The sequence below is a fragment of the Quercus suber genome, unplaced genomic scaffold, assembly GCF_002906115.3.
Source record: "Quercus suber isolate HL8 unplaced genomic scaffold, Cork oak 2.0 scaffold_321, whole genome shotgun sequence".
Taxonomy (NCBI): Eukaryota; Viridiplantae; Streptophyta; class Magnoliopsida; order Fagales; family Fagaceae; genus Quercus; species Quercus suber.
The window spans coordinates 419,456-436,838 of record NW_027069775.1 but is presented as its reverse complement, the minus strand read 5'-3'; the positions used below and the strand labels follow the sequence as shown (position 1 = coordinate 436,838).

General features: G+C 39.6%; 1 protein-coding gene across 1 annotated transcript; it reads right to left on the bottom strand.

Moving 5' to 3' along the window:
• Positions 1-12,374: 12,374 nt before the first annotated feature.
• LOC111992173 (protein NRT1/ PTR FAMILY 5.10) lies at positions 12,375-16,782 on the bottom strand. The gene is made up of 4 exons (XM_024024005.2): positions 16,593-16,782; positions 16,277-16,494; positions 14,266-14,813; positions 12,375-13,347 (listed from the first exon to the last, which is right to left on the bottom strand). Exons 1-4 carry the CDS (start codon positions 16,705-16,707, stop codon positions 12,534-12,536), a joined length of 1,695 nt encoding a protein of 564 aa, XP_023879773.2. The 5' UTR covers positions 16,708-16,782; the 3' UTR covers positions 12,375-12,533.
• Between the last annotated feature and the right edge of the window lie 601 nt (positions 16,783-17,383).

The window sequence follows — 17,383 nt, the reverse complement described above, 5'->3', positions numbered from 1 at the left end:
ACAAACCATAAAAGCCTACACATTATTAAGCAATGCAATGAAACAAACCCTTAAAGCTTATAAAAGCAACATGGGTACATGCAAATTATGCTACAAAGCATAAAGAATATCACACAAGAAACATCTGAAATTATACTTAAATAAAAATGTAAAACAGTTATAAAGACTAGATGATACTGAATAAAAACCGTCCGAAAAAAAAAACCAATAACCAATGTTACTAAGTTTCTAGACTATGCTCCCCCTAACGCTGTGTAAGCTATTTCTAGCTCCCCCTCAAAATTTTCTCCCCCTTTTTGATCGGAATGGCCAAAGGGTTAGAACTGATCTGACTCTGAATCCGTGCCTTGCTCCATAGATAAGTCTTGTATTTGGGAAGAGAGCACGGTGATCTGTCCTCGAATGTATGCAAACTGGTCCGCGGTGTACTACACATGGGAGTCAAGCACTGTAGATATCTGATCCATCTTAGCAAGCAACTGATCAAGTTTGCTTAAGCCTTGTGGTGGAGCCAAAGATGATGGCTGTGCAGAGGGCTCTGGAGTCGAGATGAACCTATCTATCTCCTCCTCTATATCTTCACCTTCATCCTGCTGAACCTGTCGTGGTGGCGGTATGGTATGCGCACCAGTCTTAGAACCCTTGATGTGTGCAGTGCTCCTAGTCAGTGTATGACCACCAATGGGGCAGTCCCTCTGAACAACTGTGAGGCCATTGGGTAGCTTGAGCTTTACTTTGGCAATCAATCCCATGATCAAGGAGGGAAACGGCATCACAGTCCGTGTATTCTGCTTTGTGATGCTCTTCTTCAGGACATGCATGATGTGGCCATAAATGTCAATCTCCTTATGTGTAAAGAGATCATACAGGAATCTTGTTCTCGGAGCGGATAGAGTGGTGAGATTGGTGACCGGATACAGATTGTAAATCATCACATAACTTAGTGTCCTCATTTCTGGAGAGAACTTGATGGTGTTCATGGATGATTTCTTCGGTTCACCACCAAGGAGTTTAATCATCTCAGCAGTAGAACCCAGTCTGTCCTCATATGCAACTGTGATTGGCTGAGATGGAGGACGAGTTTCCAAAAAACTTTGGATGCTCTCTCTTGTAATCACAAACTCCTTGTGTCTTACCCAACACTCAATACATTCTCCGTTGACAGTGGCATTGGAGAAGAACTCCCTGATAATCTCTGAATAAACCACTCCAGTCGGGTTTAGTAGCTTGGTCCAAGTTCTATCTTTAAACACTTCAGGGATGAAAGTGTCCTCAAGAGTCTCTAACTGGACTACCCGTTCCATGATGATCGTCTTGTCCTTGTAGCAATCATTGTACTTCATATTAGCTTCTATAGACTTGAAATGATCAGAATCAGTTCGGGCTCGCTTTGAGGACGATTTCTTCTTAGCTACATGCTTGGTGGGAGACATCTGCACAATTGCACAAGAAAAAAATGCACATACACAAACCATAACACACAACTTGATTAGATTCAAGTTAGTTCCCAAAACAGAAGAAAAATTCACTTAAAACAGAGCATAAACAACTTTAAACGGCATGCTTAAACATACAAACCCATAAAGCATTAACACAATGCATAAAACTAAGAGACCGTGCATGTGTGTGCATATGTGTGCAAGTGCTAATGAGTGTGTTCGGCATGAGATGCATGAAGGGTGCCTAAGTGTGCCTAGGTGTGTGTCAAGAATATGCAATATGTGCAAAATGTATGAAACACACTATCAATGACCAAATTGAGTGAAACTTGGTCATACAAGTGAGAACCCATAGATTTAAATCACTTGATTTCAATTTTGGCACAAAAATGTCACTCAGACATTTTGTCGAACACCTAATATGCACAAATGCAAATATGACATGAATAATGCATGAACATGGAGAAAACATGCCTAAATACACTTTAAAATGCCACAAGGGGCCAACACATAAGCACAAACAACAAATGGGACACAACCCAATCAAAATATTTGAGAAAAATTCACCCAATTTTGAAAACTAACCCAAAGTTTCAAAAATCCCCAATTATCAAAAACCCTAACAAACAATCTGCATAATCTAAGCAAAAATTAAAAAGGAATTGATTATCAAACATACCTTGAAGAAGAGAATGCAGAAAAAATGCTTGGATTGAAGGGGATAAAATGGAATAGTGATTTGGGTTGAAACGGTTCGAGAGAGGTTGAGCGAGGGAAGTTTTTGTGATTTGAAAAAACTGTCACATCAGCTATATAAAAACTGAAAACAAGCGTTTTTCGCGGGTTAGAGAGCTCTATATCTCTTTTCATTTGGAGATTTAAATTTAGAGAGCTCTCTTAAGAAAAAGATAAAAGTGGGAAGATATATAGGCATGAGTCTATGCATGTCTCAAGATCAACAAAACCATTCACTAATCATTCATGACAAGGTTGAAGATCTATTTACAACAGTCACATAGATTTCAGAATTTCTTCCACAATGATATGAGTGCATGAGAGACAAGCTAAACTCGTTAAATGCACAAAGTCATAAGTACAAAGGTACAAGGCAAAACATGCTTTGAGACAAAACTCAACAAAGTGATCAAACTTTTTGGATTTTTCAATTTTTATGGGTTTTTGAAATTTTGAACACACCCAAAAATAGAACAAGAAAAGAAAGATCGACAAAAACACCAAAAAACAAAATCATGAAAAGATGCAACAGCAAATGTCCCTAAACATTGAAAGAATTTATGCATGGACATGTTATAATGCTTATGTATGAGTACCCCTCTTCACTCACACGTCATATGAATTTGGGGTGATATCCTTAAGTGATTGGGTACGAGAATTTGGACTGTCAAACCTTCTGGTGAAACTCTCCAAGCAAGTGGTGAAGGCATCGATCATTTTCATCACGTCCATCATACCGGGATCACGGTTTTAACTTCTCGGTTGTTCATCACCCCAAGACCTCATGTCATTTCTCCTTCCTTGTGACCGAGGTGCGCTTGCATTGTTGTCTGATCTTAGCTTTTGACAGTTGGGTCTGGTATGTCCTTGCAGTCCGCAGTAATGACACACATAATCCATTCTAGGACCCCGTTGTGATCTTGGGAGAGATCTTCCTCTGGTTTCATGTTTAACCACAGATTGATTTCGGGGCTTATTCACCATTCGTTGCTCAGCCACATTCTTCTTCTTTATGTCCTCAACTTTTTCAAGAATGGGCTTTTCTACAATCGTCTTGTTTGCCTTCACAAACTTTACTTCTTTGGTGACTTTGACTGATGAGCTGCTTCCTCCGGTGTATCCCAACCTGGACTTGTCTGAAGAAGGTTTTTGAGATGAGATAACATCATCTAACTTCTGGGAGGAGACTCTCTCTATCTTGGCATGAGCTTGCACTATCTCTTGCTCAAGAAACCTCATCTTCGTATAGGTTTCAGACAACTTGCCATTTAGAGTCTCAATCTCACACTTAGTCTCTTTATATCTGACCAAGAGACTTATGTAATCTTCCTCAGCTTTCTTCATTTTCCTCACAGCTGCCTTGGCTACTCTGATATACTCTCCCGACTTCTCAAGTAGTAAGGAGTAATTTTCTTGAAGATTTGCTGTATTCTCTTCCTCTTCAGCATCTGATTCTTCCACAATCCCAATAGACTCTGAATCAGAATGCTCACCAAGTTCCTTCACAAGTGCACCCAAATCCTCTGATGACTCCACATGAGCAATGGTCATGAAGGCGGAGTAGTTTTCCTCTCCGTCACAGCTCTCTTCCGAGTCAGAATCAGAGGAGTCAGAATCACTGAGTGTCGTGGCATAAGCTTTGCCTTTTCCCCTCGGAAAATTTGGACACTCCTTCTTTAGATGTCCATGGCCGTTGCACTCATAGCATACAATGTTTGAAGAAGGTTAAAATTCCCTCCTTTCTTTCCTTGTAAACTCTTTCCTATCACCTTTTGAAGATAAAATTTTCCTCTGTTGAATGGTTTTCCACTGTTTTTCATCTTTAGAAATTTTCGGAAGTTTTTCGCAAGGTATACAACTTCTTTCTCCACTCCATCTTCTTCGGAAGGAACATCCATTCTTTCGGTGATGGTTTTAAGGGCAAGCGATTTACTCGTCTTGTGGGAAGGCAGTCCAAGCTCATACGTTTGGAGTGATCCAATGAGCTCTTGGACCTTAATTTCATCCAAATCCTTGCTTTCCTCTATGGCTGTGACTTTTGCCCGAAAGCTCTCCGGTAAGGACCTCAAAATTTTTTTCACCACCTTAGTCTCTTCAATCTTCTCCCCAAGATTGAATTTAGCAATTACAATTTCATTTAGCTTCCCATAGAATGAATCAAATGGTTCATTATCCCCCATCTTGAGCTCTTCAAATTTGGTGGTAAGCATCTGAAACTTTGTGTCCTTAACTTTCTTTGTACCCTCATATGTTGTCTCCAAAATCTTCCAAGCTTCCTTGGCTACCGTCATATGAGAGATCCTGTGAAATTCATCAGGAGACACACCACAGAAAATGGCATTTAAAGCTCTACTATTAGCATTTTCGGCTGCGAGAGCTGCCTTATCCCAAGTGGACTTAGGATCATCCAGCTTAGTCTAGCCTATCTCAACTGCATCCCACACGGTATCATCCATAGAACATAAAAATGCTCTCATTCTGACTTTCCAGAATGCATAATTGTTCCCATCAAAAAATGGTGGAACATTGAGCGATTGAGACCGGTCCATCTCAAAAAGGGTCAGGGATCACACTAAGGTATTTAAACCACAACAAGTGTACCCGCTCTGACACTAATTGAAAGCTCAAAAATGTGTTGAAAACACAAGAGCTATTTAGACCCCCAATTAAAATTATGGCTTGGTTGATTTTACACTAACTTAATGCTAAGTGCGGAATAGTGTAAACATAAGCGGATAAACAATACACCTACTCTAATCCATATTTAAAGCTACACAACAGTAAAAATGAAATAAACAAGAGTAGGGAAGAGGATGCAAACACAAAAAACACCGAGATGTGTTTTCGAAGAGGAAACCGAAGACCTTGGCGAAAAACCTCTTCGCCGCCCTCCAAGCGGAAATCGATCCACTAGACAATCAGTTAGGATACATGAGTTAGCAAGAGACCCTCCAAGCCTAATCTACCCGACGTACCTAAGCCCTCCAAGCTCCTACTCCAACAAGGCTTCTCGGAACCGTATCTTGTCTAGCACCCCGGATCCCGTAACAAGCTTCATGTTGCATCTGCCATTCCAGGCTTCTTCCAATGCTTCCCAGCAGCACCAAAATGTCACTCAACACTCTCAAAGGATGTGGTAAGTGTTTGGGCTATTAACCTCTCAATGGTGTGGAAATGGAGAGGGAAGGGTTGAGGAGATACCACAAGCAATTGTATAGAAAAAGGTGGGGATGTCAATCTTTAATTCCCAATGTGTTTGGCTAGGGTTTTCTCTCTGAAACATTCCTCAACATTTGTAGGTAAAGAGGGTATATATAAGATAGGTGAAAAATGTGTGAGTCATTCAGTACAGGCTGGCAGAACAACATGTCTCACGGGTGTCTCGCGGGAAGGCCTTACCTGCGAGATACTCGCGAGAGACAACTATCTCCACCTGGCCTGACTCTTCGCATTCCAGCACGTGCAGGGCACATGCTTCACTTCGTGGGAAGCTAAGTCGCGACATACCCGTGAGAATCCTTCATCCTCCAAATTGCTTGAGTCTTCACACACTCTCTATTACACAACCCTTACAACAAATCCCACAACAAATATAGGCTATACACGATTGAAAATAGTTACAATCAAATTTGGCACGGAATAAAAGCCAACAAAATACATAGTTGTAAATAACAACTTTACAAAGCATTAGAGATGGTAACGCTCAGGCATCAGTCGATTCAGCACTCCTACAAACCACCATTGGTAAGTAAACTGGACGCGAACCATTACCATCTCAAAGGGCAGGCAAGGATGCATACTGGAGGAAAATGTTATATTTCTCGCGAACCTTCCTCATAACGGCAAGATGTCCTACCATCAAGGTGAGACCCAGTCTTTGTCGCACTGAAAGTTTGATACGGTCTATACTCGCTTCGGTTCTTGGCTGAAGGAGGAAGGTCTTCCTTCTTTCTTGGTTGAAAGGTATAAACATCTTTGGCCTCTACCTCCTTTACCTAAACTGCATCGTCCAGGTTCTGGGCGGCATTCTTGGTTCTTGAAAGGGGCTTGGCTTCCTTGCCCTTACCTCAACCCAGGACCGTCTCATTCCCTAAGCCTTAATCACGATCTTGGCAAGGTCCCTGGAGATGCCTAGAGGGATGAGAACTTAAAGTTCCTGTTGAACTTAAGGATTTGTAAATGTGGAGGAATGATTCCCCCAAAGCACCTTATAGGAGGCAAAATCTAGCGGAAATTAATCCACACAGTACTTAAAGAGAGAGTCACATGCGAAATAACTCCCACCCAATTTTTGAAGAAATCCTCAACCATTGGATCTGCGTCGCTTCGCAAAGGCATTAATGAGAGCGCACTTTGTATACCAAAGTGCCAGGAACGCGCCTTGGACAGGTGAAGAGACTTCGATGCTGACGAAAGGCAAGACTTGACTAGCTATGGCAAAGACCCGAGGACATCAAAATCCTCCTCTCCGTCCGAGGATCTAGACAGCAGGATTTTGAAGGGCCATTGTGGGGCTAAAGAATTTACCGACCCCGGCCCATTTCATAATGAGCCCAAAGGCCCATGCCGAGGGTGAAGGAACGTCCGAGAACGAACCAAGAAAGCCTGTATTCTAGAGAGACATCGCCGAGGACAATCATGTCCCCGGCCAGCAAGATCATAGAAGGAAAGAGTGGCACGCCATCATGGTGGAGGGGTAGTTCAAGGAGAATTTGTCACCTCTACATTAAATACCCACAACTAACGTTTTGGCCGCATTAATGAGGAAACGACTTCTAAACAACGCTACCTCGATTACCACAACTCACAGAATACCAAAAAGGATGTCTGATGGGACAAATACTCAAGTATAGGCTTAGATGATTAATAAGTGGAAAGCTAAGATCATTGAAAGAGGACTATATAATATGAGAAACCCACCAAAATGGGGGAGGGGAGAGGGGGGACGATGGCAATCTTAAGAGCTCCTGCAACCACGGCCATCCAATATTAACAAGAACAGAGCTCCTCGGATGGTGCCGAGGACGAGCTTTCTTTGATAAACTCAGCTCATTTCTATTTGATCATCATGTAAATCCTTTTTAGTCGTTATCCGTTGCACTAAAGCCTAGGTCTTTGTTCCACTTTCTACAAATTCATTGTACCGGGTCCACTGGGCCTAAATCCCTTTCAATTTTGGGCTTAGCCCGAAAATGGAGACCCCACAATTGGCACCGTCTGTGGGAAGAGCTTGGGTGATAGTTAGTGCAACGGGTAGTTAAGATAAGACCAGGCCCTTATCGGCTAGAGCCCCCGTAGAAGGACATTATGGTGGCCAGTTTACTATGTGAATAAGACATTACATGAGACACACATAGATGTTGTCCTACCTCGGCTTCTGCTCAGGTCCATACTTCGAAGTAGCCCTCACGAATTCGATGGCCGAGTTTATTGGACCTCTATTGGAAGGAGTGACGGTAACACAGAGCAATTTAAGAAAGCTCCACGGTAGGGCTAGTTTTGGAAGGTATATACTGATATCTTCTAATCTATTGAAGTGTTAGATAGAACCAAGGCCTTGCGTGGGTCCTCGGACCACAAACCTATGGGGAAACCAACAACTTTTCATAATTATCTAAGTATTGAACAGAACCAAGGTCTTGCATGATCCTCAGACTCAAACTTGTGGAGAAACCAACAACTTTTGACAATTATCTAAGTATTAGATAGAACCAAGGTCTTGTATGGCTCCTCGGACCATAAACCTATGGGGAAACTAATAGCTTTCAACAACTACCTAAAAGTTGAATGGAATCAGGGCGTTGCACAGACCCTTGGACCATAGCCCCTGAAGAGATTAACTACCCCAAACATCTGTCTGGGTGACGAGCAAAATCTAAAAAGGGTCCAGCTCCTCGAATCACCTACCCTTTCCCCACTTAACAAAGACATGAGCAAAGGTCTTGCATGGCTCCTAGAACCACAAACCTATGGGAAACCAACAACTTTTTGTAATTATCTAAGTATTGGACAGAACCAGGGTCTTGCATGGTCCTTGGATTCAAACCTGTGGGGAAACAAAAAACTTTTGACAATTATCTAAGTATTGGACAGAACCAAGGTCTTACATAGCTCTTCGGACTACAAACCTATGGGGAAACTAATAGCTTTCAGCAACTACCTAAGGGTTGAATGGAATCAGGGCATTGCACAGACCCTTGGACCATAGCCCCCGAGGAGATTAACTACCCCAAACATTTGTCTGGGCGACGAGTAGAATTTAAAAGGGGTCCGGCTCCTCGGATCGCCTACCCTTTCCCCACTTAACAAAGACATGAGCAAAGGTTCTGCGTGATTCTTCGGACCACAAACCTATTGGGAAACCAACAACTTATGATAATTATCTAAGTATTGGACAGAACCAAGGTCTTGCATGGTCCTTAGACTTAAACCTGTGGGGAAACCAACAACTTTTGACAATTATCTAAGTATTGGACAGAACCAAGGTCTTGCATGGCTCCTCGGACCACAAACTTATGGGGAAACTAATAGCTTTCAGCAACTACCTAAGGGTTGAATGGAATCAGGGTGTTGCATGGACCCTTGGACCAGAGCCCTCGAGGAGATTAACTACCCCAAACATCTGTCTGGGCGACGAGCAGAATTTAAAAGGGTCCGACTCCTCGGATCGCCTACCCTTTCCCTACTCAACAAAGACGTGAGCAAAGGTCCTGCGTGGCTTCTCGGACCACAAACCTATGGGAAAACCAACAACTTTTATCGATTATCTAAGTGTTGGACAGAATTAAGATTTTGCATGGTCCTCGGACTCAATATCCTTTCACAGTTACACAGTTTGTGGTATAGAACACATGGGTATGTTAATGATTATTCCTACATGGCTTACTTATTTAGGACTAGTAGCTGAGTGCTGTAGTCGGCTTTGTTAAAGTCAAGGTGACGATTTTTCATTACCACCAACAACATTAGTTCCATGTCTCATTGAAAGGAAGAATGATAACACACACATTAAATAATCGCTACAGAGAAAGAAAAAAAAAAGATTCGTAAAGTAAAAAGTACATCCCTTTTTCATTAAATAAAGGAATGGTACATCATACACCAAATGGCTTAGGCAGGCTTGTTCTAAAGCTAACTACAAAAAGAGAGGCTGAGGCAGGCTTGTTTTAAAGCTAACTATAAAAAGAGAGGCTAAGGCAGGCTTGTTTTAAGGCTACCAACAGCAATCGAGCGGGTGCGAGTGGTACTGGCGATGAGAAAGGAGAAGAAGTGGAAGCGCCTGATGGCCCCATCCCAAGACGTTCCCTTGATTCTCTCCCAATTTCATGATAATTAAGCATTGGAGATGGCAACGCTCGGGCATCAGTCGATTCAGCACTCCTACAAACCTCCATTAGTAAGTAAACTAGACGCGAACCATTACCATCTCAAAGGGCAGGCAAGGACGCATACTTGAGGAAAATGTTATATTTCTCGCGAACCTTCCTCCTAATAGCAAGATGTACTACCATCAAGGTCAAACCCAGTCTTTGTCGCACTGAAAGTCTGGTACGATCTATGCCCGCTTCGGTTCTTGGTTAAAGGAGGAAGGTCTTCCTTCTTGCTCGGTTGAAAGGTTTGAATGTCTTTGGCCTCTGCCTCTTTCACCTCAACTATGTTGTCCAGGCTCTGGGCGGCGTTCTTGGTTCCTGAAAGGGGCTTGGCTTCCTTGCCCTTGCCTCAACCCAGGACCGTCTCATTCCTTAAGCCTTGATCACGATCTTTGCAAGGTCCCTGAAGATGCCTAGAAGACTGAGAACTTAACGTTCCTGTTGAACTTAAGGATTTGTAAATATGGAGGAACGATTCCCCTAGAGCACCTTATATAGGAGGCAAAATCCAACGTAAATTAATTCGTACGAAACTCAAAGAGAGAGTCACAGGCAAAATAACTCCTGCCTAATTTTCGAAGAAATCCTTAACCGTTGGATCTGCGTCACTTCGCAAAGGCAATGATGAGAGCGCGCTTCGTATACCAAAGCGCCAAGAACGCGCCTTGGGCAGTTGAAGAGACTTAGATGCTAACGAAAGGCATGACTTGACGAGCTATGGCAAAGACCCAAGGACATCAAAATCCTCCTCTCCGTCCGAGGATTTGGACAGCAGGATTTTGAAGGGCTATTGTAGGGCCAGAGAATTTAGCGACCCCGGCCCATTTCATAATGAGCCCAAGACCCATGTCGAGGGCGAAGGAACGTCCGAGAACGAACCAAGAAAGCCCGTATTGCCGAGAGACATCACTAAGGACAATCCTGTCCCCGGCCAGCAAGATCATAGAAAGGAAGAGTGGCATGCCATTATGGTGGAGGGGCAATTCAAAGAGAAACTATCACCTTCACATTAAATACCCACAACTAACGTTTTGGCCACATTAATGAGGAAACGACCTCTAAATAGCGTTACTTCGATTACCGCAACTCACAAAATACCAGAAAGGATATCTGATGAGACAAACACTCAAGTATAGGCTTAAATGATTAACAAGTGGAAAGCTAGGATCATTGAAAGATGACTATATAATAGGAGAAACCCACCAAAAAGGGGGGGGGGGGGGTACGATGGCAATCTCAAGTGCTCCTGCGACCACGGCCATCCAATATTAACAAGAACGGAGCTCCTCGGATGGTGCCGAGGACGAGCTTTCTTTGATAAACTTAGCTCATTTCTATTTGATCATCATGTAAATCCTTTTTAATTGTTGTCCGTTGCACTAAAGCCTAGCTCTTTAGCCCACTCTTTACAAATTCATTGTATCTGGTCCATTAGACCTAGATCCCATTCATTTTTGGGCTTGGCCCGAAAATCGAGACCCTACATATGTTATGATTGAATTGTCAACCTTAAGAATATGTTCTGGATTCTCTAAAAGAAGTGGATATAAATATTTTGATATTTTCGGTTGCTCCTATCTTAATGAAGAAGTTATTAAATGTGTTCATTGATTGGTTAGATTGGAGATGCTAATTTCACAAGGAGGAAATTTTTGAACCGTGTGAACTTTATACTGTTGCGAACAGGAAAAATCTTAGGATTTTTGTTTTTGTTTTATTTATTTTATGGTTGAAAATTTTAGGTACTTTTTTTTTTTTAAGATAGTTACTACTTCTTTTGTCTCAGTTTGTTTGTCCTCTATTTCATTTTGAGATGTTCTAAAATATTGTCATGTTTCTAAATGTAAAAGTTATTAACTTACTAATATTCCTATTATACTTTTATTTTATTTTCAAAACTATTTGAAAAGAAAACTAACAAATATTTAAAAAAATCAATCTAATTAAGGTACCTTTTGTTTAAAGCCTGTATTTTGTATCCAAGAGTTAGACCTTTTTGGACATACACCGCTATAAGTTTATTTAAAAAAACATTCTCTCCTCCCCCCGTGTGTGTGTGTTAAAAATACTTAGTATTCAAAAAAAAAAAAATTTTGAGGCACCATTTTAGTTACCTCATTAAGAATAACTCTTTTAAAACAAAAGTTGATAAATTTATTTAAATGTAATTTTGAAAACTTATACATTTTTATAAGGCAAACAAGACAATAAATGATGTTTCCTTCAAAATTTTGACTTTTCAAATAGGACAAACAAATTGGGACGGAGAAAGTATATATTATTAAACCCGCAGCTTGAACCCTCTCCTACCTCCTAAACCCCCAAGTATTTTGTGTATAAGAATGTGTTAATTAAGTTACAAGACTTTTAGCAAATCTTAAATATTTAAAGCTTGCTACACTCAAAGAATGACATTAATTGATTGAAGTTCTATTTCGCTAATCACAGTGTAATATTCATGTTATTACTGTTGTTGTCACACAGAGAATGACATTTATTTTGCTTCGTTGTTATTACTGTTGAACATATTTTTGATGAAGTCTCATTTGTGAAATTTGATTGTAATTAGTTTACCATTTTTGTTGAATAGAATGCATGACTTTTTCTTTTTGTTATTGTTTTAATGCAAGAGAGTTCCACTGACCCAACCAATAACATAATGAAAACTTCAAAAGAAAAATATAAATTACAAATAAGAATTGTTAAAATCTATTATATGAGTTGGAATTTACTTGCGCATCGCGCCCTCACGCTAGTATTATATAAAATGATGATTATGAAATATATCTAGTCGAGCCTTCATAAAAAAAATAAAATAAAATAAAAAATAAAAAAAATGCTCTAGTCAAGCCTCACATCCCACATGCTACTTACCATGTATCACGATTATACTGCAACAATATGAGAGTACACTTCACTCTTATGTATTAGCCCTCCCTTATTTGCTTACTACATATTACAAATTGAAGTAAACGGGGGATGACTGTACCTATGTTGTACTTTTCCTATTATAAACATAAGATTTTGCAAAATATACATATGCAGCCAATGCTATTGCACTGAGTCCTGCAAGTAGCCAATAGAAGTAATCAAGATGTGCCCGATTAAGATTATCAGCAAACCAACTATTTTTGCCATCCATGCTGGTCACTTCTTCAATGACAGAGACGAGAAAGCTACTTAAAAAATTCCCGACCCCAAAAATACTGAGATAGAGGGCGAGACCCACACTTCTTAATTCAATTGGGACCTGATCATAGAAGAATTCTTGTAAGCCAACCACAGTGAAAACATCAGCAATTCCTGACAAAACATATTGAGGAAGAAGCCACCATGCACTCATTGGAATAGTCACATTTGGCATATCAACTAGCTCATATTCTTCAGCAATTTTGAGCCTTTTCATTTCAACTAGAGCTGCAACTACAACGCAAATGGCAGAGAAAAGCATCCCAATTCCAATTCTCTGTAACATCGTGATACCAGAGGGATTTCTAGTAAAAGCTCTTGCTATAGGAACAAAGATGCGATCATATATAGGAATGACGAGAATAATGGACAGGTTGACAAAGAACTGTAGTGAAGCAGCTGGTATCTCAAAACCAGGAAAAATTGTTCTGTCCATAGTAGCACCTTGCTTGGTAAAGAAAGTTGAGATCTGAGCATACACAACAGCATATCCCAAGCTCGTAACCCATATTGGAACAAGCCTCACAGTCTTTGCTTCTTCAATGTTCCTGAAAGAACAAACCTTGCCTTCTTCTTTTGAACCATCTGGGGACAACAAGGCTTTGTTAAGAAACCTGCAATATCAGAGGATTCAGATGGCCCTATAAGAGGACTTGTTATCTAATTTAATTAACTGATTCAAAGTAGTTTTAGTGAGTCAACTTCTATTGCAAGAGGAAGACTTGTCCAGTACCTACGAATCACATTATGGCATTCTTAATATAAGAGAAGTTCCTTTTACAATTTTCAAATTTGTTTCCCTTTCTTTGGAAAAGCATAAGTCCCTTTGTGTCATGCTAAAAAGTTGCATCCTAAAAAGATGTAAGAGCCCTCTAATTTGGGACCAATGTCAGGTGGTAATTGGTATGTGTAGCTTTAGGTAAGCGAATAACCACATAACATGGATACTGAGCCCCCAACTTATTGTTTTTGGTGGAAGACAGTTGCCATTACATAAAAACCCGATCTCAATCTTAAAAAGCTTGCACTTAATGCACCAAGCTCCCATTTTTATAATATTTGGGAGATGTGATTAATAAGCAGCCTTACTGCCCCCCCTCCTTTTTTTTTTTTTTTTTGCAAGATCTTATTCTTAAGGAGTGTTAAGGTCAAAGGCTGTTTATAAAATCTTATAGAAGCACAAAAGAGAGTCTGTTTGGGAGTAATTATTAGGTACTCCCGGAGCACGGAAAATGATGTTCTTTCTTCTAACATTTATAATAGAGTCCACTTATTAAATTTTTGGTGTGATCCACCATGAATTTGAGAAGATGGAGTACCATTTCTCTATACTCTGAGAGTACCTAAGAATTTTCCTCCGTTTGGAAGCCTCTTGATAAATTAATTTTACTATTTCCAAGTTCTTTTGAAATTGTCAAAGACATTGCGAGTATACTAAAATAAAAGCTTATCTAAGACTTCAAATGTACTTAATTTATCTATTTCCCCTTCCTCTTAATTTATCAGCATATGATGAAATGCACTTATCTTACTTGAATTGTTCAGAGCTATGGTGTGGCAGGGTTGCATGAGCTTCCTCTTCAATAATTATTGGCAAAGGGTTAGTCCGCCAATTTTTAACAGCAGCAACAAAGACTCGACCAATCCTGAGAAATGGGCTTTCCTCATTCCCTTTAACACTATATCGATAAGTCCTGGTACCAAGCAAGAAAACGCCCAATGCAGCAATCATCAGAATACAAGGAATTCCAAATCCCAAACCCCAACTAAGGTTTTCTTGTATGTAGCATGTGACCAAATTTGTAACAGCAGCACCCCCACATATACCAAAATACCACCAGTTGAAGAATGAGCTTTTGGCTTTGCACTCCTCAGGATCTAGTCCATCAAACTGATCAGCTCCAAAAGCCTGAACACAAGGTTTGTGTCCACCTTGCCCAACTGCGACTATATAAAGAGATAAGAAGAATAAAATTACTTGGAGCTGACAAGTAGAACGTAACATAATTTTGTTGGCGTCTATGTAATCAGGAGTGCTTAGAGAAGGAAGCATAGCCGACACAGTCAGCAAGCCTAGTCCCTGTGATTCATCCCAATCCAAGTCAAAGATTATTTAACAGAAAAATATGACAGAAACTTCTAACACAATGCTGAATAAGGCATTTCTCTCAAACTCAAGATTACGTATAAATTAAGGTTCAGCATGTGCCTTTTATTTAGTGGGCTAGCACAGTAAATAAATATATATATATATATATATTATACGGGTTAATTAGTTCTGTTAGTTCAGGTGTTAATTTGCTCTGTTTTTTCTTTTAGCACATAGCATATCAAGCAAGAACAGAATAGGATTGAGGAATAAAAAATTTTGCACCTTGCCTTTCCACAGACTCATGTACAATGTTGACTGTCTCAAGAGCATTCATACAAGATTAGACCGTCAACATTGTATTTAAGATGCCATATATGGGGACTTGTGTCTAGGAAAGATATTAGAAAAATGTTAAGTATTGGACGAGGTTGAATTTGGTCTCTCAACCATTAATTTCAAAACCAATACGATGTCATCCTTGAGTCTCCCTCGCACTACCCATCAAAAAAAAAAGGCTAATAGTTGAAATTGACTTGATTTCTGAATTTTTTTACATGTTTTATAATAACCTTTTCATGTGTGCCCAATTGCCATATTAGCTAGTTTTGTATAAACTTAAGAGGGAAGAACTAAGAACCTAATCGATATTGAAAGTTAATGGACCAAATTAAACAACTAAAAACTTTAAATTTGACATGTTTTATCAACTTCTACAAATTTCTCTTTCAAGGTAAATAGGCTATAGATGAGAAAAAAATATCAATCAACCAGCAAATTGGAGAAGCATTTAAGTTCAAAATAGCTTTAGTCTATTTGAAGCCCATTACAAATGTATCCTTACAAAGTCAGACCCTAGATTTATTCAACTTTAATTCATGGCCAGAAAATGGAAAGGATCCAAATCCATAATGAAGATGTTAATATATTTAAATGTATTTAGGCTTTGTATTAGGGGGTGAGGGGGAGTTGAACTTGATCTTTCAAGAGGGGCAAGTTTCACAAAATAAAGCAGAGTCTATAGCTGTAGGGTTGGGCTGCATGTCATTCTTATCCCACATGTGTGGTTCTTACATACACGGTTTTACGAGTGTGGATTTTACATAAGAGTTGTTTCAGGAAGTGACCACGCAAATGAAACCAATACTATTACTTTTCTTATTTAATATAGATATATATATATATATATATATTAAAAAAAAAAACTATTACTTGAATAAATAAAGTCCTGAGCACAAAAGAATAAATTGGCGATGTACAAGACATTTAGCACAAGCAGCTATTTAATTCCATGGTTCCAAAGTTCAAAGCAAAGAACAAGAAGCTATTGTTAGAGCTCCAAATTATTATACAATGGATATTAGTAAGTGAAAAAAATGCCGTTAGTGGAACCCAAACGAGAAAATGTTAGTGCATAAAAAAAATGTGTGGTTAGGAGAGAGACACAGACGTACCAAGATGTAGATAAGAGAAGCAACGACAATGGTGCGGTAGCGACCCAGAAAAGAATCAGCTAGGAATGCTCCCAAAAGAGGAAGCAACGACGCTGTTCCGGACCAAACGTTAACGTTCTCCGCCGCAGTGGCTGTGGACTGACCCAGCGGTCCCGTCAAATACGTTATCAAGTTCGCGCTTATCCCGTAGTATGCAAACCTCTCCGCCACTTCCACACCTATATATAACATATCTATCACAAAACCCACACACAAAAACAAATATATGAAATAATTAGTGGGTACTGTACTACTCATGTAGTGTTAGAAGTGTTACCTATGATGAAATATGATGACCTCCAGCCACCAGTGTTCGATCGGAGGACTGGGCGGCCTCTGTAGTCTACGGCCCCATCCACAGTGTCTGTCAGTGACACAAGTGGGTTGTCCATGTTAGCTAGGGCCGCCTATCTTCTTTGCTTTCCTCCTACTTTGGACTTTCCCAACACTTCTGAACCGTTAAAAAGAGTTTTCCTAAAAGCAAGCAAGCAGGCAACAACCACGAAACCAGGGTAAACATATTTCGTTTTCGTACTTCATCAACATGTTCCTTCCATCCTTCCACCTGTTTCTTCTTTTTCATTTTTTCTTTTTTGTAAAATGGAAGGAATAAGCAATCAAATGGGGAACATATTTAATAATTTTTTTTTTCTTATTCTCATGTAGTGTTTTTCTTCCTTTACAATTTAATTTAACATGGACCATTCATATTAGCTTTTATAATTTTAGTTGTACAATTTTAATTTTCTTTGCACGCGCTTTTTTTTTTTTTTAATTTTTTTTTTGAAAAATTAGTATTATTATTGTGATGTATGAAAACTTATAAGTATTGTTATTTTAAATATTGGGTAGAACTGTAGAAGTAACCATTTAACTAAAAACATAATCATAATCATAGGGCGTGTTTTTTCTTATCTATACTCTAAATTGATGAGGCAAGGGACATGCATACATGGGTTTGAAATAGTGCTATGACAATAATATACAATCTAAATTTGGATATAGCAAGGAATTTATTTCATTGACTACTGATTTCTTCCAAAGCATACCGACGGCTCAAGGATCATG

Bases quoted from the DNA above. Each gene is read 5' to 3' on its own strand.
- LOC111992173 (XM_024024005.2), bottom strand. From the start codon at position 16,707: ATGGACAACCCACTTGTGTCACTGACAGACACTGTGGATGGGGCCGTA. The intron at 16,495-16,592 runs GTAACACTTCTA...TGTTATATATAG, and splicing joins GTCATCATATTTCATCATAG to GTGTGGAAGTGGCGGAGAGG. The intron at 13,348-14,265 runs GTAAGATAAGTG...CTGATATTGCAG, and splicing joins CATAGCTCTGAACAATTCAA to GTTTCTTAACAAAGCCTTGT.